The sequence below is a fragment of the Piliocolobus tephrosceles genome, chromosome 2 (assembly GCF_002776525.5).
Source record: "Piliocolobus tephrosceles isolate RC106 chromosome 2, ASM277652v3, whole genome shotgun sequence".
Taxonomy (NCBI): Eukaryota; Metazoa; Chordata; class Mammalia; order Primates; family Cercopithecidae; genus Piliocolobus; species Piliocolobus tephrosceles.
The window spans coordinates 155,144,394-155,168,628 of NC_045435.1; the positions used below are offsets into that span (position 1 = coordinate 155,144,394).

The 24,235-nt window shown below is 37.0% G+C and overlaps 2 protein-coding genes across 3 annotated transcripts in view; one reads left to right on the top strand and one right to left on the bottom strand.

The window, feature by feature from the left end:
- Positions 1–5,858, bottom strand: part of ACAD11 (acyl-CoA dehydrogenase family member 11) — a 90,923-nt gene extending 85,065 nt beyond the window's left edge. Inside the window, exon 1 of the mRNA XM_023207431.2 lies at positions 5,374–5,858. Coding sequence (XP_023063199.2) covers positions 5,374–5,522 — 149 coding nt within the window. The 5' untranslated portion in view covers positions 5,523–5,858. The remainder of the gene's footprint in view (positions 1–5,373) is intronic.
- Positions 5,859–6,072: 214 nt separating this feature from the next.
- On the top strand, positions 6,073–23,624 carry UBA5 (ubiquitin like modifier activating enzyme 5). Of its 2 annotated transcripts, XM_023207432.2 has the most exons (12): positions 6,073–6,455; positions 11,532–11,577; positions 11,693–11,782; positions 14,521–14,630; positions 15,916–16,002; positions 16,652–16,736; positions 17,453–17,557; positions 17,714–17,841; positions 21,118–21,253; positions 21,527–21,602; positions 21,738–21,844; positions 22,291–23,624. In XM_023207432.2, the coding sequence occupies exons 1-12, from the start codon at positions 6,295–6,297 to the stop codon at positions 22,372–22,374; spliced, it is 1,215 nt and encodes a 404-aa protein (XP_023063200.1). In that variant the 5' UTR covers positions 6,073–6,294; the 3' UTR covers positions 22,375–23,624. The 2 variants fall into 2 exon arrangements, with proteins under 2 accessions (XP_023063200.1, XP_023063202.1); XM_023207434.2 differs by lacking the exons at positions 11,532–11,577; positions 11,693–11,782 and adding an exon at positions 11,814–11,841 and having other exon boundaries at positions 6,265–6,455.
- Positions 23,625–24,235: the final 611 nt, after the last annotated feature.

Genomic DNA, 24,235 nt, shown 5'->3' on the forward strand with positions numbered 1-24,235 from the left:
CAGGAATATGTTCTGGAAAGTATGTTAAGTGATTTTTGTCACGTATAAACATCCTAGAGTGCACTTACACAAACCTAGTATAGCCTACTATGTTTGGTATAGCCTACTATGCACTGATACATAATTATAATTATGTTTTGTGATCCTAAATGTCTCAAAATTGAGTCACTTATGACAAGTGACTCAGCTTACAGTGAAATCACTGACCCCTCAGAGTAGTAAGCATATGGACTGAGGTGATAAGATAGCATCTGCTGTGGCCAGGCACCCCGACACCTGACAAGAAAGTGAAGCTAAAAGTCAGCTGAAGATAATGGCCATGGACACTTCTGTGGGGAGCTGTAAAAGCCTCGGAGAAACCAAAAACATGGCTGAGATACCTGCAGAATCTCTGCCCATGAGAACTCTGAGGCCTCCTTTCCTTTGGCTGTGGTAAGCCCTCTGGGAAAAGAGCAGCTACCCACCACCTGGGTCAGTGGGCATTCTGAGGAAAACCAAACCTGGTTTTCTCAGTCAGTGTGCTGGTCTCCCAAGCTACTTGCTGTGTTTCCCCTCTCTATTACTGCCTATGTGTGTTGGATAGAGTTACAGGATTGATGTGTGGAAGCCACACAATAAACCATGAATTCTTATGCATTTAATTGGTCCTGATTCATTGTGAAACTTCTCGGCTGGTTGGAGTTAGCATAAGTAGGCTGATTCGAACCCAACAGGACACACCTGAGCTCTATGGTACAGCCTGCTGCTCCTAGGTTATAACCTGTGCAGCGTGTGACTGTACTGAATACTGCAGGCAATTAATTGTAACACAATGATAATCATTTGTGTATCTAAACATATTTAAACATAGAAAAGGTACAGTAAAAATATAGTATTATAATCTAATGGGACCACTGCCATACATGCAGTCCGTCATTGACCAAAACGTCATTATGCAGCATGTGACTGTATACTTACACTATGACCACTTCTCACCTATTCTACACTACCACTCTGGTCCATGCCACTAATATCTCCCTGCTGGAACACTGTAATACATTGGTGTCCTTGCTTCTGCCCTTGGCCCCTTCAGTCAACACTCTACACAAGAAGCAGAGATTCTGGTTTTTGTTTTTGTTTTTTTAAAGACAGATTACTTCCTTCTCTGCTCCAGCCTGTTTTAAGTCTCTCCCCATCTCAATTCAAAGTAAAAGCCGAAGTCTCTACATTGCCTGACAGGGTCCCTGTTGCCCTTGCTTACACTACTTCAGGCATTTGGGCTGTTGTTTCCTCAACACACTAGGCACACACCCCTTTCAGGGCCGTTGCATTAGTAGTCCCCTCTGTCTGGAACCACTTTTCCTGGATATTTACATGGCTCACATTTTCATCCCTCTTCAAGTCTTTGCTGAATTCCATGTGCTCAAGGAAGCCTTCCTGCCCCACACCCAAATATTCCCTATTCTTTTTTCCTCCATATTACAAATCAACTTCTACATTGTGAAGTTCAGAAGTTGATTTTCCTGTTTCCTACAAATACAATGCAAGTTCCAGGGAGGCAAGATTATTGTTATATCCTCAGTGGTTGAGACAGTGCCAGATACATATTAGGCACTCAGCTGCAAATCACAAGTTTTGTTGTATCAAGCCATATAATGCTTTCATTATTGATTAATTCTAAATATTTTATATTTCCAATAGGATTTAATTTTTGCAAATTTTAAAAGTAAATCTTGCAGATAAAGAGTATTTACAAAATTGGTAAGGCATGAGGAATAGTAATGCCACAAACACCACTTTCACTACCCAGAGAAAATTACTGTCTTTGAAACCCTGTATGTCCCTCCCCTTCAATAACTACTGTTTTTAATTTTATATTTATCATTCCCTTGAAGTTTATCTCTGTACACAATATACTGTTCATTTCTTCATGTTTTTTATTCTGTGTTATGTATAGCTGTAGCTGAATCATTTTCACTATTGTATGGTACTCCATTATGTGAATACACTGCAATTTATTCATCCATTCTCATCTATAGACGTTGTGTTGTTTCCTGGATTTTTGCTATTACAAACAGTATAATGAACATCTTTGTAGATTGTCCCCTTATACTCTAGTATAGGAAAAGTCTCAGGAGTATACATCTATGAGTAGAACTGCTAGTTCATAGGGCATGTGTATCTTCCCAACTTCATTTTTTACAAGATCATGTCAAGTTGTTTTTCAATAGTAGCTATACTAATTCACACCCCTATATGAGTCCCTGTTGCCCCATATTCTGACCAATGCTTGATATTGTTAGTTTTTTTTTTTTTTTTTTGAGATAGAGTCTGCCTCTGTCTCACCCAGGCTGGAGTGCAGTGGCGCAATCTCAGCTCACTAAAGCTTCTGCCTCCTGGGTTCAAGCAATTCTCCTGCCTCAGCCTCTCAAGTAGCTGGGATTACAGGTGCCCATCACCACATCCAGCTAATTTCATACTTTTAGTAGAGATGGGGTTTCACCATGTTGGCCAGGCTGGTCTCGAACTCCTGACCTCAGGTGATCCACCCGCTTTGGCCTCCCAAAGTGCTGGGATTACAGGCATGAGCCACTGTGCCCGGCCTATTGTCAAACTTTTTAAAAGTCACACTGGTGGTGTGAAATGGTTTCTCATTGTGTTGTTTTTTTCTTAATTTGCATTTCCCTTATTACTACAGTATAATGAAGTTGGGCACCTTCAAGTTTTCACCTATTTTTCTGGTGAGCTATTATAGTTATATTCTGAATATTTTAACCATTATATGCACTGAAAATATTTTGTCTTTTCACTTTAAGAAGTCTTTTAATGAACATTTATCATTTCCTTTGTGGTTTCTGCTTTTGTCTTTAAAAATTTTTCTTCTCTAAGTCATAAAAATAACTTACATATCTTCTAAACATGTATAGTTTTGCCTTTAACATTCAATTCTTTTATCTACCTGGAACTGTGTGAGATAAAGAGTCTAATTTCTATTTCTTCATACAGATAACAATTATTCCAGTATAACTTCTTGAAAAGTTCTTCTTTCCCCCCACTGACTCTCAGTGCCAACACTGTCACATATCAAACTTCTATAAATATGTGGGTCTTTCTGTCAACTGTCTATTCTATTTCATTGGTTTGTCTATCTCTGTGCTAATATCATACCATCTTAATTCAAATTTCCCACCCTGTGGTTCTTTAAAAATGTTTCTTCTATCCTTAGCCCTTCGCTCTTACACATAAAATTTAGGAGCACTTTTTCAAATTCGAGAAAAAAATTAGGATTTTGATTGTCATTGCTTTGAATCAATAGATCGATTGGAAGAAAAAAGTTTGCAATACTGAATATTCCTATTCAACAACGTGACATCTCTCATTTTTTAAAATTCTTTTTAAGGTCCTAATAAAAGTTTTATCATTTCTCTACAAAGGTATTGCACATCTTTTATTTAGGTAATTTATATTTTTGATGCTTTTATAAGTTTTTGAAAATTACATTTTAACTGTTGCTAAAGTAGAGAAATGCAGTTGATTTCTGTACACTGAACTTTGACAGTTTTCTACTGTCTGTGTAGATTACTGGCTCTTTAATCCATGAATCAATTAATTTATAAACATGTATTTGTTAGCTGTCTTCTGTTAAACTTTTGGCATTTAAAAAAACACGTTTTCTTTCTTTCTCTCTTTTTTTTTTAAGTCTCACTGTGCCACCCAGGCTGGAGTGTGGTGGTGCAATCTCAGCTCACTGCAACTTCCCTCTCCTGGTTCAAGAGAATCTCCTGTTTCAGCCTCCCGAGTAGCTGGGACTACAGGCACATGTCATCACGCCCGGCTAATTTTTGTATCTTTAGTAGAGATGGGGGTTTCACCATGTTGGCCAGGCTGGTCTTGAACTCCTGACCGCAAGTGATTCACGTGCCTCAGCCTCCCAAAGTGCTGGGATTACAGGTGTGAGCCACTGCACCTGGCCAAAACACATATTTTCAAAATATAAAGATCGATTCTTTTGAATTTCTGAGACTTCCTTCATGGCCTATGTGTTTTCAATTTTTATAAACTTTTTCACGTGTCCTAGAAATGAATGCGTGTTCTCTGTGGGATCCAGAGTTCCGTATATATTTATTAAACCAAGCTTATACAATATTTCCGGAAGCAATTTTTATACCAAACTAATTTCATTTTTTAAACATGATTATGGTTTAACATTCAGCTTGGTTCAAGAATTAAGTCTCTTTCAGTTATGTACCTCTTCAACACCCCTACAACATGAATGTTACTATCTCCTGTTTGCCAAAGCAGGACTAGATGCTCAAAGGGCAACTTGTCCAAACTCCACAGCAATTGAAATAGTTGAAATTTGAACTTTGATCTGTTTTAGTTTGTCACAACACAAGGCTTCTGGCCCAGAAATCTCAGCTATTCTTTATTCCACCTTTTCCTTCATCCTCCAACATCTACTGGGACATGGGACCTTTTGATTCTACACCCTAAAATGTTCCCTGATCAATCTCATTTATTACTATTTTCATTTTCACCAAAATCAGTAGTCAAAGAATATAAATGCCAGTGATAAAATACCACTAGCATACTGTGTTGTTGCAATTTTTACGCCCTTTCACCTATATTACTGTACATTAATAAGACTAATTAAAATAGATATCACAACTTAGGAAACCGTTTCTCAGAATGTTTATGTAACATATTTAAACTCCCAGACAGCAAGTGACAGATCCAGTTTTCTGAATGATAGGACTCTTTCTATAGCCCTGTATTAGTAACGATGTTATTTTTATAATAAAGTTTTAAGAATGTATCATCTATTGTAAAACATGAGACTAAAGCCAGATTCCCGGTAGGGAACGGTATTCTCAGGATCCTCTCACCCAGTTGCATTACCTCACTTCAAAAAACCTGAGGCCCAAAGTGGTGCTATGACCTCCTAAGTGGAAAAGCTAGTACTCGAATTCGGATCCTCCATCTGGTGTCATTAACTCAGCCTCCCGGAATAAGACCAATCAAACGGAATTACACCAGCTTCTCAGAAAAAGATCTAATGGTTGTATTACAAAAGAAGGCATCTATTTCTCAGAATTTCTAGCCTTAATTGCCTTGGTGAATCCTCGAGGGACATAAATCCATCCTTTAACAAAGACTCCTTTGGATAGCGGAATGGTGAACGTTATTGCGCTTCCATTACCGCCCTCCAATTGGGAAGACCCCAGCATCGAATTCGGGAGGCCGGCAATAGCAGCTCATGCCTGCAGGGTGCGTCCACCGACTGCAGGAAAAGCAGTCGGGGTGGGAGAAACTTAGGAAACCACCCAGGGCCAAAGGAAGGAAAACGCAATGCACAAATTTGTTTCCGCTGGAGGCAAAGGCTGGCGTCGATACCTGTACTGGGCAATGGTCAGCGTAGCCTCACGTTCGGCCCCAAAGCCAGGCAAGTGCTGGTTTAGGTAGACCTCCAGGGACTTGCTGTCGAACTTGTGCTGGGGCAGCATTTCGGCCAAATCGGTCTCGCCAGTAGCACCTAGCTTCATGATCACCCCCGCAGGCCACTACAACGCAGAATCCACAGGTCTCGAGCGCAGAAGTCCTTCAGGATTGGGCAACGCCCCCAGAGCACAGGCGGAGGCCGGGGCGGGGTCTGATTCCAGCCAACCACATACACCCTACGCGCCGTTGCTGAGCAACGCTTGCCCGCTGAATCTGGAGGTTTTAGCTCTAGCCAAGTGCCATAAGAGCCTAATGTGTGTTCGGATTTCAGTTCTCCAGTCAGCGTCAGAGTTGGAGGCCTCAATTTTAAAGAAAGCAAAGCCACGGCATCGTTGCGCACAAGGAACAACGCAGAAGCCTCTTCCATCCCCAAATTTAATGCATCAGCAGGCGGAAGACCTGTAGGGTCCGGTTCAGAAAAAGGCCCGTCAGGACCTTGAGCCCAAGAATAAAAAGACCCTGTTCTCCTAGACACCCGGTTAGAAAGGCAACATCGCAGGCCTCCTGCCCTGGACACTTATCACCCCGGTCCTGCTACGGCCGAGTGTAGCCTACCCAGGGAGGAAGGAAGCCGAAAGAGCCAGGTTTTTGCTAAGGGGGAGCGATGTCTGCGACGCACCGGAAGCAGCTCCGAGGAAGGAGTGAAGGAGACGTGTCTGTCTGTGAGGCGCTGGGTGCACTTCCCCAGGTCTCTGGGCTAGGAAGGCAGCGGCTAGGTGCCTCCCCAAGTACCCTTCGCGGACCCAGCCGAGCAGCGTGGGGCGAAGGCGGCGGCGAAGGCCCGGGCTGGGAGCATTGGCGGCCGGAGTCCCAGCCATGGCCGAGTCTGTGGAGCGGCTGCAGCAGCGGGTCCAGGAGCTGGAGCGGGAACTTGCCCAGGAGAGAAATCGGCGGGCTCCGGGGAGCGGCGAAGGAGGGGGCGGCCGGGTCCGCATCGAGAAGATGAGCTCAGAGGTGGTGGATTCGAATCCCTACAGGTAACCTGCGTCGCCGGTCGGAGGCAGGCGCGGGAGACGAGGTCAGGCTCCGTGAGGTCAGAAGTGAGGAGCTTCCCACGTCCCGCTCATGCGGACTCCCTCCACCCTTTTCTTGGTCTGGGAATCCTGTTCCCAAATGGGCAAGGCCACATCTTAGTACCGATCGGAAGATACTCTTTCTCTTTTTAATAAACCTCCAGTGAGTCAGCCATATGGTGCTGCTCCTGTGCCTGCTGAGGACGTGTGTCCAGTTTCCTATCGCCCTTGCCTCTTAATTAGTCCACCTCGCTGTGTATAAGACTGATAGTAAGAACTTTTAGAAGATGTAAAACCTGCTAAGGTAAACTTTGAGTTTCATAAAGGCTTATCGATGCATCTTAAATGGGGGCGAGGCGGGGGAGAGCGGGGTTAGCGCTAATCCGAGATATTCGGGTGCTCCTTAACATCTCAAACCATTCGACATTACCAAGACTGCCCAGGTCTCTCTTTTCTTCTTTCCTAATAAAGCCTGTCAATTCAGCAGATGGAATGTAGTGCAATGGTTAGGGTAAGGACTCTACCGCCAGACTGATTGCAATTCAAATCTAACTACTCTCTTAATAACTGTCTAACCTTAGGCAAGTTGTGAAACTTTCCGCTTCAGCTTCTCACCTATACAATGAAGATAACAGTAATATCTATCTCTGTCATAGTTGTGGGGATTGAAAAAAATCAGTATGTATAAAGGTCTTAGAGTAGCGCTTGTACATGGTAAATCTTATACAAGATTTTATTGCTAGGTGCATTTAGTAGCAAGCAGTTATTGAGCTTTCACTGTGCTAAGCACTCTACATGCATTGTCTCCTCTGACCAAAACCCAATGGGATTGCTACTATTTTACCCCGTTATATAGGTGAGAAAATTGAGGCTTAGACAGCCACCTCAGGTTCATGCCTTGGTAGTAAATAATACGGCCTGTCTTGCATTAGATTTGTCTTAATGTAAAATTCTCATGAACCATCTCCCCAGTAAAAACAATTAAGTCGTGTAGCTAAAAATTGTATAGTGTTAAAGTAGATAAGGAAGATTTTATTGTTGCTTTTTTCCTTTAAAGAGCATAAGAGTTTTGATTTTTAAAACAGGTTTTAGTTTGTGATACATAAAGCCGCAGTAGAAGTCTTAGGGTGCGCTGTTTTAACTGTGTTGCCAAATATGAAGGGTTAATGGTCCAAAATTTTTAGAGATTAAATAAGCATGAACTGACGTCTCTAATCAGAATAAGTGGAAACTATTTGACATTTTAAAAACATTTTAAAATTTTACAAATGAAGACTTTGAAATTTTCCCTCCAGAATGAAAAGCAGAGGAATATGGGTCATGAACTTAAGTTGTCTTTCAGACATTATTTTAATATGAGATGATCCCTTGACATTGTAATGATGACAAACAAGACTTTCAGAACTCAAGTCTCAATATTTTGTATTTCCTATCTGATTTGCGCCATTGACTTTATTAAAATTGCTATACAGGAGATGGCAGTTTGATACCCAAAGCTCTTCACTGGTATATGGAAGTTTAATAAAGGTCAGCTTTAATTTTTTGAATTGTTCATACAGCAAATATTTACTGAGTACCTTTTTGTCTCCAGTCCTCCTTGACAATATTATTTACTTTGTATTGAGTAGTTATTATGCGCAGACACTGTGAATATAAAGTAGACATGGTCTTTTTCCTGTAGAGCTTACCAGATGAGTGTGCGATAAATAGAAAAGTAAATGTGCATTGCAGTACAGGTGGTAAGAATTATGATAAAATACAGTGTTATTATTGATAAATTACAGGTTACTGAATTATGATGAAGTACAGAAGGTTATAGGAAAGGGATATGTATGTGTTCAACACCATTTTAACTGCTTCAAGAGATACAAAAGAAATATAAAGCCCCTGACTTTTGCTTCAGTTTGAGAGACTACATGGATGTGGGATATTAAACAACACAAGTAACCGTAACATTATGTGTTATGGAATACAGTTATAAGCTTGTGGAAAAACTGGAGAGGCTTTGAGATTAGAAAACCTGGTATCAAATCCTGACCCAGAAACCCAGCTCAGAATACTGTTTGCCAGTTAGCTAATCTTGGGCAGTTGATTAACCCAAACTGTTTCCCTCATTTGAAAAAGGGGGTTGCCATCCTTGCTTTTCAGGTTATTTAAAGATTGAAGGGAGCATCAAGGTAAGGATAGCAAATTCCTGTGATGGATCTGCCATCACTTTCTAACCAACCTCACTAAAATGACAGTAAAGGAATTTTTTAAAAGAAAACTCCCATTGAAAATATAAAAGGTTCGTATTAATAACTTATGGGGAGGGGTGCGTCCCTGTACTTGATTATAGTAACAATTTGGAAACTAGAGAAAGGATGGGTGAAGGTAACTGAGTTAATAGATTCAGAGAAGTTTAATCTTAAGCTTGCAACCCAGTTTATTGCAGGAATCCCCAAAAGCTCAGGAATAGACACAGGTACTTGGAGAACTTCAGGGAGGGCTAAAAAAACCCCAAAACTTTCAGTTGAAAATCTATTGAAGAAACAAAGCCCCAGATCCCCTACTCCACTGTGGGTAACTGGGCAAACACTCCTTCCCTACCAGAAGAGGAAAGTAGAGATTTCTTCATTAGAAAGACTAAAATAGAAGATTTCCAAGAATTGGGGCAGGTCTTTGTACCTGAAGGAAGGGGTAAACTGTTTACATGCTGAATGTTGTGACTGAATGTAAACTAAATGCTTACATACTGAATGCTGAGACTCCCAGCCTTGCTGCTTCACATCCAACAGCTGATCGCGGGGTTGGAACTCCAACTCAGGTTGCAGTTTGAAAGATTATTCTCTAGGGAATCTGATGGAGCCAAGAGGAAAGACTGAAAGACACTGACATGGTGGATTTCTCAACTAGTCAGGCCAGTGAAGTCAAACAGTATTGCCTATATTGTTACCTTTATTGTGTCCCACTCTTAAATATGAACAGAACAAAGGATGAGAGAAACTTCTAACATGAAAGAAATAAAAATAGCAACTTGGATAGACTATGTAAGAGAAACACATCCCCCTAAATTATCATTAGTATCCTGAGATGAGAGAAGATATAGTACAAATGATACAGGAACAAGGTGCAAAGTAGTTAGATGATCAAGGATTCTTGCAAATGGAGATGGTAATAGAAATGAAAATCTTAGTAGAAGTGTTGGAAAATAAAGTTGAAAGAAATCATCCAGAGAATAGAGCAGAAAACTAAAATGGTAGATAATTGGAGAAAGAAGATAGATAAAGGACAAATCCAAATGGCCCAACTTCCAAATAATAGTTCCAGACAGTCCAGGAAACAAACCAAACAAGGAAGTAACCAAATTCTTCAAGGAAATTTCCCAGAACTGAAAATGTGAGTTTTCATTTTGAAAGCGTTCACTAAAAACTCAGCACAAGGGATGAGAACAGATTCACATTAAGGGACACTGTGAAATTTTACAAGCTAGGAGACACTGGAGCAATACCTTAAAATGTTGAAAGACAATTCTAACTTTAGACTTCTTCACCAAGTTAAACTATCGATTAAGAGTATATGTGTAGCTTCCCAAAATTATATGCCCTTTGCTTTGTCATTTTTATGAAGAACATAATTTTGATAAGGAACATTTTCAGACATGAAAGTTCTCAAAATTTACCTCTGCTGTACCCTTTGCAAAACTACTGGAAGATGTTCTAACCACAGCAAGAGAGTAAGTTTAAAAATAATTGATGACAGTCTTTTAAACTGTCATGTACATCAGAATTACTGGAGGGCTTGTTAGAGCAAATTGTTAGACTCCACATTCAAGATTTCTGATTCAGTGGGTGATTATAGGTTAGGGCCTAAGAAATTTCATTTCTATTAAATTCTCAGGTGGTCCTGTTGCTGATCCATAGACACTTTAGAACTAGTGAGCTATAGCATACAGGAAGCAGTGGATTAATACAGAATAAAGAAATTAAGAGACTCTGTAGTATAATGATGAAGGAAGAGCTTAGGAAGGGAGCTGTATGTGCAGTAAATCTAGAGATATTATGTCAGATTCTAGGAGATACATCTTTAAGAAGATGAAATTGATAAAATACCTCATGAATATGAATGTATCTAGAGGAACTTTAGACAACTAGTGAAAAGTTGGAGTTGATTTTGTGAAAATACATAGGAAATTAAGCATCAGGAGAAACACACTTATTAACTTCAGGGTTGGGGGTTAAAGGAAAGGGTAAGTTTTAATATACTGCATGACCCAGTTGTGAAGAGTTAACATCTAACCAAGATGACCATATAATAATATTGGGAGGTTGGTGGAATGGAAAATGTCTGTGTGCAGTAGGGATGAATGCTAAGAACAAAATCTGATTCAGATAATTGACTATAACTGAAAAGAAATACAATGTTAGCATGTTGTTTAGGAATATGATGGTAACAGAGTTAAAAGTGAGGGCGTGGAAAATGGGGGTGGAGGCTGAATTTCCTGACAAGCCTGGTGGAACTATTTGACTCCTTAAAGTGAAGATGAATGGGAATTAATTATAGACTTAAACTGCAGATTATCAGTAACTAGTTAAAGCACCTCTCAGAGTCTTTGGCATACAGTAGGTGCTTACTAAAAGTAGACATCATCCATTGTGGGCAAAGGCAACGAGAATGGAATTCCAGCCATGAATTTACTCTGATGATGGAGATCTGAGTATTAAAACATTAAATATTTACATATTCTACCAAAGCGTAGAAAAATGTTGAAATTTAACTTTGACCCTTAACATTTAAGTAGTAGTCACAATCTTGGCTGCAAATCAGAGTACATAGCTTTTAAAAACCAATCTTATTTCATGGACTACACTTGGGAGTTTTTAAAGGTACCTGGGTAATTTAGTTTCATCTGGTAAAAACCAGCCTGTAAGCATCCTCCTCTTTGAAATGATTAGTAATGATTATATTTTGGTGTTTATTTTCTGTGATGATGTATGTCTATTTGTATTACTATTACCTAAAAGACTGTAAGCTTTAAAACATATTTTTCTTTGTTTTAAGCCGCTTGATGGCATTGAAACGAATGGGAATTGTAAGCGACTATGAGGTATGATAAACCCTTTCCAAGTTTTTGTAAGATGAATTCAGTGAATTAAAATAACTTCTGGTGACATATTTGATGAAGAGCTATTAACCAGCACATACTATTTTGTATTTCACAGAAAATCCGTACCTTTGCCGTAGCAATAGTAGGTGTTGGTGGAGTAGGTAGTGTGACTGCTGAAATGCTGACAAGATGTGGCATTGGTAAGGTAAAAACATTTCTCTTTGCCTCTTGTATAGGGAACTACTCACTCCTGGAGTAAATCAGGTACAAATTAGGATTTTTTTTTCTTTACTAATGCCTTATTGCTTTGCAGTGTATTAATCTAGATTGTTCTATTTGGGTTGAGACATATCCCCACCCAAATAAAAGGTGATATTATTTCTAATTAGACAAAGATTGTCTAATTGTGTTTAGAAACGTTTTTGTTTGAAGTAATATGTAAACAATTTGGACTTAAGTGTTTTGGATATAGAAGCTTAGGAAAGAAGGCTGTTAATCTGATAAAGTGTGTGAAACGCTGAAACATCTAACAATTATTTTATTAAACATACCAGACAGAATAGAAAACATGTACCTTTCCTACTCTTGATTTTGAACTAGAGAATGCTCTGGATGGATTTTTAAAAATTGGTACTTTTTTACTTTTTTCTAAAATTTATTTAGATTATGGGAAGAAGTAACTTTCTTGTACCAGAATTCAGTCTACCACTCTTAGATTTACAAAGCCAAAGTCTATGATGTTAGATACATAATGGTTGAATAAATAAACTTTCCACAATTATGTATCCTTTAATTTGTTGTTCTGGTAAAGGAAGCATTCTCCCAGTTTACCAATGCTTGCTAATATGTTGGTCTACCCCAAATTCTTAAAAGAAGGTGATTTCAAAATTGGCACTCACTTATCAATATAGAAACAACACCAAAATACTAAAAATGTTTATTGAAATTTTAATATCTTTCAAAAGATTTACAAAATCTGGATAAAAATTGCGTATAGCTGACTTAAGCACCCTGACCAGGGATATTAGAGATCACTGACCTCTATTGACCAGGGATAATAGAGATCATTGAGATTAGTGGCTCTCAAGTTTCAATATGTTATCACAATTAGTTGGAAGCCTTATTAAAGCACAGATTAACAGATCCTACTCTGGTGGTGTTGATTTTATAGGTGTCAGGTGGACTTAATAATTGACAGCGCTAACAAGCTCCCAGGTGATCCTGATAATGATGTTCCTAGGATTACACTAGTAAGAACCACTGGATCCTTGCTACTCCAAGTTTGGTCCCTGAAGTAGTAACATCAGTATCAGCTCTCAATACCTACCCCAGACATACTGAATCAGAATCTGTATTGTAACACGAGCCCCAAGCGAGTCATTTGCATATTCATTTGCATATCATTTACATATTCATTTGGAGACGTGCTCTTGCATCGCTAACAAGCTTCAGGTGATGCTAATGCAGCTCGACCAGGCCACATTTTGAGTAGCAAAGAGGTAGAACAGTAGTTATATATTGCTGTAGTTAGAATCACCTGGGAAGTTTTAAAAAATTCTGGTGTCCAGACTGCACCCCATATAAGAATCTCTGGGGATGAGGCACAAACATCTGTGTTTTTAAAAATTCTCCAAGTGATTCCAGTGTGCCCTCAAGTTTGTAAACAGAAGCTACACAGGTAAGTTTCAGGAAGTCTTTCTTTAATTTGTAAAACAGATAAATACGAAGCGAATTAATGAGGTTAAATAGGAAAGTAGAAGATGTTAGGAAACCCAGAGTCCATTTCTTATCCCTGAAAGCCTCTGGGATCTCTTTAAAGTTATCTGGGGTGCCTTGGATCACCAGATCTATACTCGCTTCTTTAGTTTAGAGATGAAGATACAGGCCTAAAAAGTGAAAGTGATTTACCCACAATCAGAACTAATTAGTGGCAGAGTTACACCTCAGACCTTCTGTTCCCAAGTTTAATGTTTCCTGCAACTTATGTATAAACAAGCTATGAGGCAGAAACTCATTTAATACTTAGCCTGACCTAATATATATTTATTGATGAGCTTAAATAAACTATGTTTTGGAGACTCTTAAGTAGGATTAGAAAATTTTGGTGAGATCTTTAAGGGCTATCTAGGAGTTATGGGTTAGGTTAATTTTTTTTCTTTTTAGTTTTTTTATTGAGAAGAAAATCCCATTTTTGTGTTTATTGTTTAGTATGCTGAGAATTGTATTACAGAGTCACAGAATTTCATATCAAGAAGGGACTTAGGATAGTCCTTGTCTCTAGCCTGTTCTTATTGATAAGAAATGTGACCTAATTGCCATTTTAATGTGTGTGTGTGTGAAATGCTTTTTGAAACAGGCTTAAGTATATAGCAGGAAACAACAATTAACTGGTTTGTAATTCTATTTGGAATGATGTTTTAGCCATGTCACTGGTATATATATTCTGTCATATACACAAAAGGAGTCAGGTTATACTATATTTTAAGTTACAGCATTTGTTTTTATCTTATTTAAAGATTTCATTTATCCAATAGATTCCTGGCTTTTAGCAAAAAAATGGAAATGAAGTAGGATTTTGCCACAGTTTTAAAAAATGGAATGAAAGGGAATTAATTTTTGAGTGAATTATTTAGAGAGGCAGCAAAGCATTGTGGTTGAGGTGCAGATGCTGGATTGAGAATGCGAGTTTGAATGCCATTTTCACCTCATATTAGATGAGTGGCCTTTGGACAAGTGTTGTAGTTGCCTCATTTTTAAAATAAGGATAATAGTACCTACATGCCTCACATGAGCATTCAATGAATTAATATATGGCACTCAGTGTTGTAAAGTTAGCTAATATATATTATCAAACTGTTACACTAATTAAATGTAAAGCTAATTTTTTGATATTTTTAGTTTTTTGGTATGCTTTTCATCAGAATACCACTGTTTTCATTTTAGTTGCTACTCTTTGATTATGACAAGGTGGAACTAGCCAATATGAATAGACTTTTCTTCCAACCTCATCAAGCAGGATTAAGTAAAGTTCAAGCAGCAGAACATACTCTGAGGTAAATGGAATAGCAATCAAGAAACATATTCAGTGAAATCTTACTTTATGTATTTGATATGAGTTAATATAAATGGATCTTACTTTTTCTCTATAAAATGCAGATTTCACTTGTACAAAGAATTCTCTTACCTGTTGGACATGGGGTTGGCAAACTTTTTATGTATAGGGTTATATAATAAATATTTTAGTCTTTGAGGGCCAGATGTTCTCTGTTGCAACTGTTAGTTGTAGTGTGATAGCAGCTGTAGGCAACACAAACATGAATCAGCATGTCTGTGCTCCAATAAAATTCTATTTTTGGACTCCAAAATTTGAATTTCATACAATTTTTAATTTTTTAAATTAAAAAACAAATTTTTTTTGAGACAGAGTCTCACTCTGTCACCCAGATTGGAGTGTAGCAACACAATCTCGGCTCACTGCACCTCCATCTCCCAGGCTCAAGCTATCTTCGCATCTCAGCCTCCTGAGTAGCTAGGACTACAGGCACGTGTCACCATGCCTGGCTAATGTTTTGCAGTTTTAGCAGAGACGGGGTTTTGCCATATTGCCCAAGTTGGTCTCGAACTCTTGAGACTCAAGCCATCTGCCCACTTAGCCCTCCCAAAGTGCTAGGATTGCAGGCATGAGTCACCATGCCTGGCTGATACAATTTTTATATGTCATAAAATGTTCTTTTGATTCTTTTCCCAACCATTTAAAAATGGAAAAAAATTCTTAGCCTGAAGGCTGCACAAAAACAGGTGGTGGGCCAAATTTGGCCCATGGGCCACAGTTCACCAATCCCTGCTTTAGGAACTTTCTTTGTGGCCCCAAATTTGTTCTTAATTGGAATAAGGAAGTGAGGCTGAGCTGTAAGTAGTTACTGGACATGGTTAAGTCTTAATTCCCAACACTTAGATTGATTGGGGTGGGAGCAGTTTTGTAATCTTTATGACAAAAATGAACCTAGTACTTGAAGTGTGAGATAAAAGAGATAGAAAAGAACTTTGGATTTTCTTTGAATAGCTTGAATTCGCTTCTCTAAGGTATGTTAAATGCCCTTTAGCTCTTTCAATTCTTTTCCTCACAGCTTTTTCTTACTATAGCTACTAGTAGTGGTCTTTTTAAAAACATTTTTTTTTTTAGAAACAGGGTCTCACTGTGTCCCCCAGGTTGGGGTGCAGTGGGTGCGATGATAGCTCACTGTAGCCTTGAACTCCTGGACTCCAGTAATCCTCCCACCGCAGCCTCTTGAAATGCTAGGATTACAGGCTTATAATCATTCCCTTTTTCCTTCTTAGGAACATTAATCCTGATGTTCTTTTTGAAGTACACAACTATAATATAACCACAGTGGAAAACTTTCAACATTTCATGGATAGAATAAGGTAAAATTTTAATTTATGAATATTTTGTATAATGCCTAGCTCAAGTATTAGAAAATTATTAGAAAAATCTATGGATTAATCCAATGAATGGAAGATTGATATATATTTTTCCATTTTTTTAGAACAATAATTTTTGTGTGATTTTTATGTATTAGAATATCATTTAAAGGTATATATTGTCCAAAAACAATTAAAAAGCAAACAAGCAAAAAACCCCTGTAAGTTACAATATAAGAGAGTGTCAGTTTTAAGTTGTGTTCTAGATTGTATTTCTGTCTGAAAATGGTTTTCTTCAGAGACTGTCAGACCACCACTGAAATAATGAATTGCATCCAATTAGCTTTTATTACATTTGTAATGAAGCATGAATAAAAATGTGAAAGCCGGTAGTGAAAAAGTAATTGTTGTGAACATACTTTATACTTCCTTCACCCTTGTAGTTCTTGTAAAATAAGTAATACTACAGTACCATTGATGTTATATTTGTATGTTACTCAATACTTGATATATATATCTTTAATATTACACAGTTATGTGATAATTATAGTAAAACATTTAATGAAAGAATGTTGGACTGAACAAGTAAAATATAATGTATTAGAGTGTATTTTGTGTCCTGATGTTTTTCAAACTTATTTTCTTTGACTAGTAATGGTGGGTTAGAAGAAGGAAAACCTGTTGATCTAGTTCTTAGCTGTGTGGACAATTTTGAAGCTCGAATGACAATAAATACAGTGAGTGTTCCTGCTGTGCAAGATATATTCATGGATTTAGCTGTTTTCCTGTATATTCCATCAGTATATAATCCCCATCCTAAAAACAGTTCTGAATGCAAACCCTTTTCTGTGTTTTATTTGTAATGTTCTCTTAGCCTACTCTTAAAATCTATTCTAATCTATTCTTGCTGCTGTGACATGTGTTACAGTATCCTACTCTTTTTGCTGGTAAACTGTGAAACAGCAAATACCTCTGATGTATAATTCTTAAATTGGTATCTTATAATAATTATTGGTCAGCGTTAGTTTTAGCTTTTGTTACTTTATTTTATAAATGTATAAATATGTATAAATTGCCTAAAAACCTGGTTTCTCAAAAATAAAAATAACTATTTTCCTTTTGAATATTGTTTTTAACTTTTCAGATGATATTTTGCCTTGTTTTGTTCCTGAAATTATTTTAGAAAAGTGAAATTTCACATTAATTTGACAAGAAATCCAATAAACTTTGATTCAATTTAATAATATTTACTGACTGCATCTTGAATACTGTCGCTTTACTCTTTAATAGAGTATGGTAATTACCAAGGAATTCCATTATCTTACAACTTACCTGATTTATTCTGAAAATTAATTTTAAAAGACCTTGGTAATCCATTCAGTTCAAAGAATGTATTGTAAATTACTTCTTGCTCTTATTTTTTTTCCTTATGTTTTCACCCATTTCTACTAAGGCTTGTAATGAACTTGGACAAACATGGATGGAATCTGGGGTCAGTGAAAATGCAGTTTCAGGGCATATACAGCTCATAATTCCTGGAGAATCTGCTTGTTTTGCGGTATGCATTATTCTTTTTGGATTATTCTTCACTATTAGGTACTCAAGTTCTTAGGGGCATTGAAAATGTATTACAATTCAAAGAAAAAAACTTGGATGGAATACTATTTGGAACATCTCATACTTTTCCTCTTTTTTTTCATTCTTTTTCATGTAGTGTGCTCCACCACTTGTAGTTGCTGCAAATATTGATGAAAAGACTCTGAAACGAGAAGGTGTTTGTGCAGCCAGTCTTCCTACCACTATGGGTGTTGTTGCTGGGATCTTAGTACAAAACGTGTTAAAGTAAGTCAGGGCTAATTTTTCTGAATAGTCTTATATGCTTTCAATAAAAATAAATACATTTCACAAAGCATTTCAGAAATTGAAATTATAAGCTAAGTATATAGTTACTTTTAAATGTAGTTTTAAATGTTTTCTATATGCATACATGTACATTCTATTTTATATATGTATGTCTACTTTTCATATATATTGCTATATTAAATATTATGTATATTAATATTCATACATGAATATATATGAATGTCAGTTACTCCCTGCATTTGGAATAGCTTTTATGAAATGATACAATGGTAGTGGCATATTTATTTATGAAGCATTAACCAAATGATTTAAATCTTTCCAAGTCTGACCAGTGGATGGAGACTTAAGCACACCTGTTTCTACTATATTGATTTAAGTCTTACCAAAAATAACCCAAGTGTGTCTAAACAGTAATTATTGTTAATGTAATTAAACATTAGTGTTACTGTAAATTTTACACTTACATATATATAAAATGTTAACATTTATATTAGTGTTAATATAAAACAGATTCTTAAAATCTGCTTTTGGATACCTCTGCTATCCAAAAACAAACATCCAGCAACTGTACTATCTAAACTATAGCTAAAAAGAAGGGAAAAGATTTCTTTGCTGCTAAAATTTATGTCAGAGTTCATGAATCAACTCATACTTTATTAAAAGCAGATCCCCTTTAGGTGTTCTCTAATTCAGGCCATTTATTTTCCCTCATTTTACAACTTTAATAAGCTTAGTTGTATACCCTAAGCCTCCAATATAATAAGAACAAATTGCAACAAGACACATGGAGGCACCAATCAATAAGAAGTGTCAGTTGCTAGCAAAGAAATTGAAAAAAGCATACATATAAACTCTCAAATTAATGGTCTAGGGCTATTTCATATAAGAGCAAATAGCCTGTTTAGACAGTAGTAGGCCCTGTCTAAACAAAACATTTTATAGTATGATACAAAAAAGCAGCAAGGAATCCTGGCTAACCAAGTATTCTCTTAAGGATGTGTCCTATTTAGCTAGCCCCTCTGTTGATGGTCATTTAGGCTACTTAATTCTTTTTTTTATTATTAACAATGCTACAGGCTACATCTTGTACATATCTCTGAATACTAGATTGATCTCTCTTCTTGATTTTTTTGGAGACAAGGTCTCACTGTGTTGCCCAAGCTGGAGTGCAGTGGCACAATCATGGCTCACTGCAGCCTCAACCTCCCGAGCTCAAGTGATCCTCCCACCTCAGCCTTCCAAGTAGTTGGAAGTACAAGTGTATGCCACAATGCCTGGCTAAGTTTTGTATTTTTTGTAGAGACAAGGTTTCATCACGTTGCTCAGGCTGGTCTTGAACTCCTGAGCTTAAGTGATCTGCCCACCTTAGCCTCCCAAAGTGTTGGGATTACAGGCGTGAGCCACCATGCCCAGCCTAGAGTTTTCTTTAGTACATTTTTTTTTTTTTTTTAAAACAGGGTTTCACTCTGTCACCCAGGCTGGAGTGCAGAGGCACAATCTCAGCTAATTACAATCTCCACCTTCCAGGTTCAAGTGATCCTCCTACCTCAGCCTCCCAGGTAGCTGTGACTACAAGCACCCACCACCACGCCCAGCTAATTTTTATGTATTTTTTGTAGAAACAGAGTCTCCTTATGTTCCCCAGGCTGGTCTTGAACTCCTGGGCTGAAGCAGTCTGCCCATATCGGCCTCCCAAAGTGCGAGGAATTACAGGCATGAGCCACTGCACCCGGCCTATAGTACACATTTTTTAAAGTAGAATTTCTGAATTTATGAGATATTTACTAAATTTCTCCTGCAAAAGGATTATACATTTGTATCATAGTTTAGATTATACATTTGTATCATAGTTTAGGAGTACCTGGTTCACCCATACCTTTTTGGGTATCATCAAACTCTGTAACCTTTGTCATTCTGGTGGGTAAAAAATAAGCATTTAATTTTTATTTTTATTTGTGAAAAAAGTTGAACACTTACATTCATCTGTGAATTGTCTAATAGTTATTGCTCTTTTTTGTCTTGTATATTAAGAATGTGTATTTGCAAATATTTTTGTCATTTATCTTTTTTATGTGATTTTCTCTGTATAGAAACTTTTATTATGTTAGTGCAAAAGTAATTGCGGATTTTGCCATTACGTTTGACAAAAACTGCAATTACTTTTGCGCCAACCTAATAAAAAAAATCAGATTGGCCGGGTGTAGTGGCTCACGCCTGTAATCCCAACAATTTGGGAGGCCAACGCAGGCAGATCACTTGAGCCCAGGAATTCGAGACCAGCCTGGGGCAACATGGCAAAGCCCCATCGTTACAAAAAAAATACAAAAATTAGCCAAGCGTGGTGGTGCTTGCCTGTAGTCACAGCTACTTGGGAGACTGAGATGGGATTGCTTGAGGCTGGGAGGGTGAGGCTACAGTGAGCCATGATCACACCACTGTACTCCAGCATGGGCAACAGAGTAAAAAGTATCAGATTTGACTGGGAAGATGACAGGAGGGAGCTGGAGGCCATGGGATGCCGAGAATGTTCTATATCTTGATCTGGTGATGGTTCCATGAAAGACTCATACAAAATTTTACTGAGCTATACATTTAAGATTGTGCATTTTATAGTAAATTACAGATAAAATGTTAAACAAAAATTAAGTAGCTTTAATACCATATCTCAGGGATTTAAAAAATACACTTCTCCCACATGTGTTTTTTTTTTTTTTTTTTTTTGAGACGGAGTCTCACTCTGTCGCCCGGGCTGGAGTGCAGTGGCGGGATCTCAGCTCACTGCAAGCTCCACCTCCCGGGTTCACGCCATTCTCCTGCCTCAGCCTCCCAAGTAGCTGGGACTACAGGCGCCCGCCACCTCGCCCGGCTAGTTTTTTGTATTTTTTAGTAGAGACGGGGTTTCACAGTGTTAGCCAGGATGGTCTCGATCTCCTGACCTCGTGATCCGCCCGTCTCGGCCTCCCAAAGTGCTGGGATTACAGGCTTGAGCCACCGCGCCCGGCAAAAATAGTGTGTTCTACAGTTGATGAAATGGAGTAATCTTTTATTTCCTTCATTCAATAAACACTGAAGCATCTACTGTGAGCCAGGCACTGTAAATAAGAGAAAATTGCTGTTTTCTGGATGCAGATTTCTGTTTTCTGATTTAAAAAGTGTATCATTTACCTATTTCAAAGTTATTTTTAAAAAATTTAACTGTTCTAGTATTTTTCATGGTTTTAATTTCTTTATTTAAGTCTACTTTGATTTTTCTAGGTTTCTGTTAAATTTTGGTACTGTTAGTTTTTACCTTGGATACAATGCAATGCAGGATTTTTTTCCTACTATGTCCATGAAGCCAAATCCCCAGTGTGATGACAGAAATTGCAGGAAGCAGCAGGAAGAATATAAGGTACACGGCAATCTGTTAGAATGCATGAGGGATCATATTGCATAGGACAATAAATAACTTAAACAGATTTGGAATACAAGATAAATGATTAATTTATTCACCATACTTCAAAAATGAATGTTCTTTCTTGCTTTGGTAAGATAAAAAGCCTGTCTGAATTCTTGATTAATGCTTGTAATGTCCTATATATTAGTCATAAAGGAAAATTCTTGATTAATACTTTAGAGAACTGAGAATGAGTAAGAACACTTTGATGCTGTTTGATTTCTACAGAAAAAGGTAGCAGCACTGCCTAAACAAGAGGTTATGCAAGAAGAGGAAGAGATAATCCATGAAGATAATGAATGGGGTAGGTGTTCTTTTATAAATTGAAATGGCAGCATAAAACAAAACCTTTTATGGTAGCCAATCAAAAAGATTATACAAATTGAATAATTATTGCTTATTAAATTCCTTAAAAACTGATACAGGATCAAATTTACAGGTATTGAGCTGGTATCTCAGGTTTCAGAAGAGGAACTGAAAAATTCTTCAGGTCCAGTTCCAGACTTACCTGAAGGAATTACAGTGGCATACACAATTCCAAAAAAGGTACTTCAAAAATATGATTTACCCATATGTAACTATCATATAAAATATTTTTCTTCTTTCATCTTCATTCTAATTGTAATGCCAGTGAAGTATTTCCTGTTTTAAGATATTTTATGCTATAGGCATTAAGATGTGAGAGAGAGGTATTCAGTGTTAATATGCAAATATTTATAGCTTATTTTAGACTTTTAAAACATAGAATAAAATGGTTTTATTCACTCATTAATGAATCAAGTATAATAGATTTTGATTAAATGAAGATCTCATTTTTGTTTATTGGTAGTTTTAGCTATAATGTCGTTTAAAAATACTGGAGCTGTCAAGAATATTGAAATTACTGCCTTGTAAATCAAAAGACTGGTGGGGAATGTAAAAGACTTTGTCTTCTAAGCATCAAGAATTCTATATGGTTCTTTTTTCACTGTATTTCCCTTATTTGTCAATAGCAAGAAGATTCTGTCACTGAGGTAACAGTGGAAGATTCTGGTGAAAGCTTGGAAGACCTCATGGCCAAGATGAAGAATATGTAGATAATGGACTGGGATATATTTTATTTCTCATGTTAAAGCCTCTTCCCTTGAAATTAAAAAAAAAATTTTAACTGATAAAACTTAGGGCAACATTAATTAATGTATATTCTTACCTGAATTGTTATACTTTTTGAAAATCCTGTGACTTGCCTGTTTCTCCCTGCTCCAGTGAAATCATTAACTCTCCTGAAATGTATGTTTCATTCTAGTAAGAAAACCTCAAAGGATATTGTAGGATATAAATCTTACTTGAAAACATAGCTGTCGAAATGTTTTGGCCTTTTGGAGTGGGGAAAGGACAAATCTGATCCTGTAATCTTTTTCTTTCCAGTAATCCCTTGTGTCTGTTGCATGAGGACATGGACAATAAAGCAGTACATGATTCTCGGATACAGGGAGAAGGACAAGGCATACAGCTTATTGATTAGAGCTGGCAAGCATCTGCTCATTATGTATAGAATTGCTTTCTATAAGAAAATTGCCCACTACTTCTAACTTGATCAACAATGAATTCAAAATAGTTAATCTATGAAATAACATCCTCTCAAATGTTTGCTGATGAAATACAAGTTGAAATGTAGTTATTGGAAAAGTCTGTAACCTGTGGATTATATATATTCAAAGTGAGACAAAGGCAAATAAAAAGCAGCTATCTTCATGAATAGACAAAGTTGATTTCAGGAAGTATAAATTATATTCTGCACCGACCCAGGAATAGAAATTATTGCACCTGTGGAACATATATCTGGAGTTACTATACTTTACTGAAGAGCAAGGCATTAATTTAGACTAAAATCCATCCAGATTACACGCATTCTTTAGGTCGCTCCTGGATACTTCATTTAAATTTGATTCTCAAGGTAATGAGACGTTGGCAAGGTTTGTCCTGTATATTAGGCATAAAGGAAAAATTCTAAACTGCCTCTGCAATGACTTGTAGTCAGTGGTAGAGTATCACTTTCCCTGATCATGATCACTAAACTGTAAATTGATATAAATTAGTTTTCTCTGGAGTTACATCCAAGTAATGAAGACTTAAGAGAACCTTGGTTGAAATAAATTTCTAATAGTTTTGAAACTCATAAATACCATGCAGGTGTAGCCATTGCCAGTAGGCTGTTTCTATGCTTATTTCCTATTTTGACTTTTACGTTGAAGATAGGAATATCTAAATTATATCTCTAGGGAGAAAATGTTGTAAAAAATTAAAAGTGCATTCCTGATTTGTAAAATAAAGTTCAAAAAACTGATTTCAGAAAGTCTCAAATACCAAATGTGTTCAATACACTAGTTTTGAGATGCTAGGATTATACGGTGATTCTTATGTTTATAGTAAAGTCTAGAAAGCAGGAGGATAGTTTTTTTTAGCCTTGAGACTTATTTATGTTGCCTTGGTGAGTCTTTTATCATTTTTTAAAAATTTAGCTTATTCAACTGTAAAAGAGCATTTCTAGTATGAGAGATGTTTTGAATTTAAAAAATGAAATGCAGTTTTTCAAAAATAAATTTCCTGTGGAAATTCTTGCATATCAATTTAGTAAGGTTTTATAAAATTTTATAATTTGATAAAGTATCATATCTAGAATTCACTGTCTTCTTTTATCTGCTCTCAAGTTGGCATTGCATCACTGCCTGTGTCATACACTGCACCAAATCTTACCTAATCTAACTTTTTTTGTCTAATATCTTTCATTAAAAACGACTGGATTATTTTACCAGAAAAAAAAAAAAATCTGGTAATAGATATGTTGCTATCCTAGAATACTCTTGACAGTCTGCAGGCCATGAAAACTTATGGCATAAGAAGGCAGCAGATTACGAAAAATTAATCATCATTGAATTTAGTATTACTAAACTCATA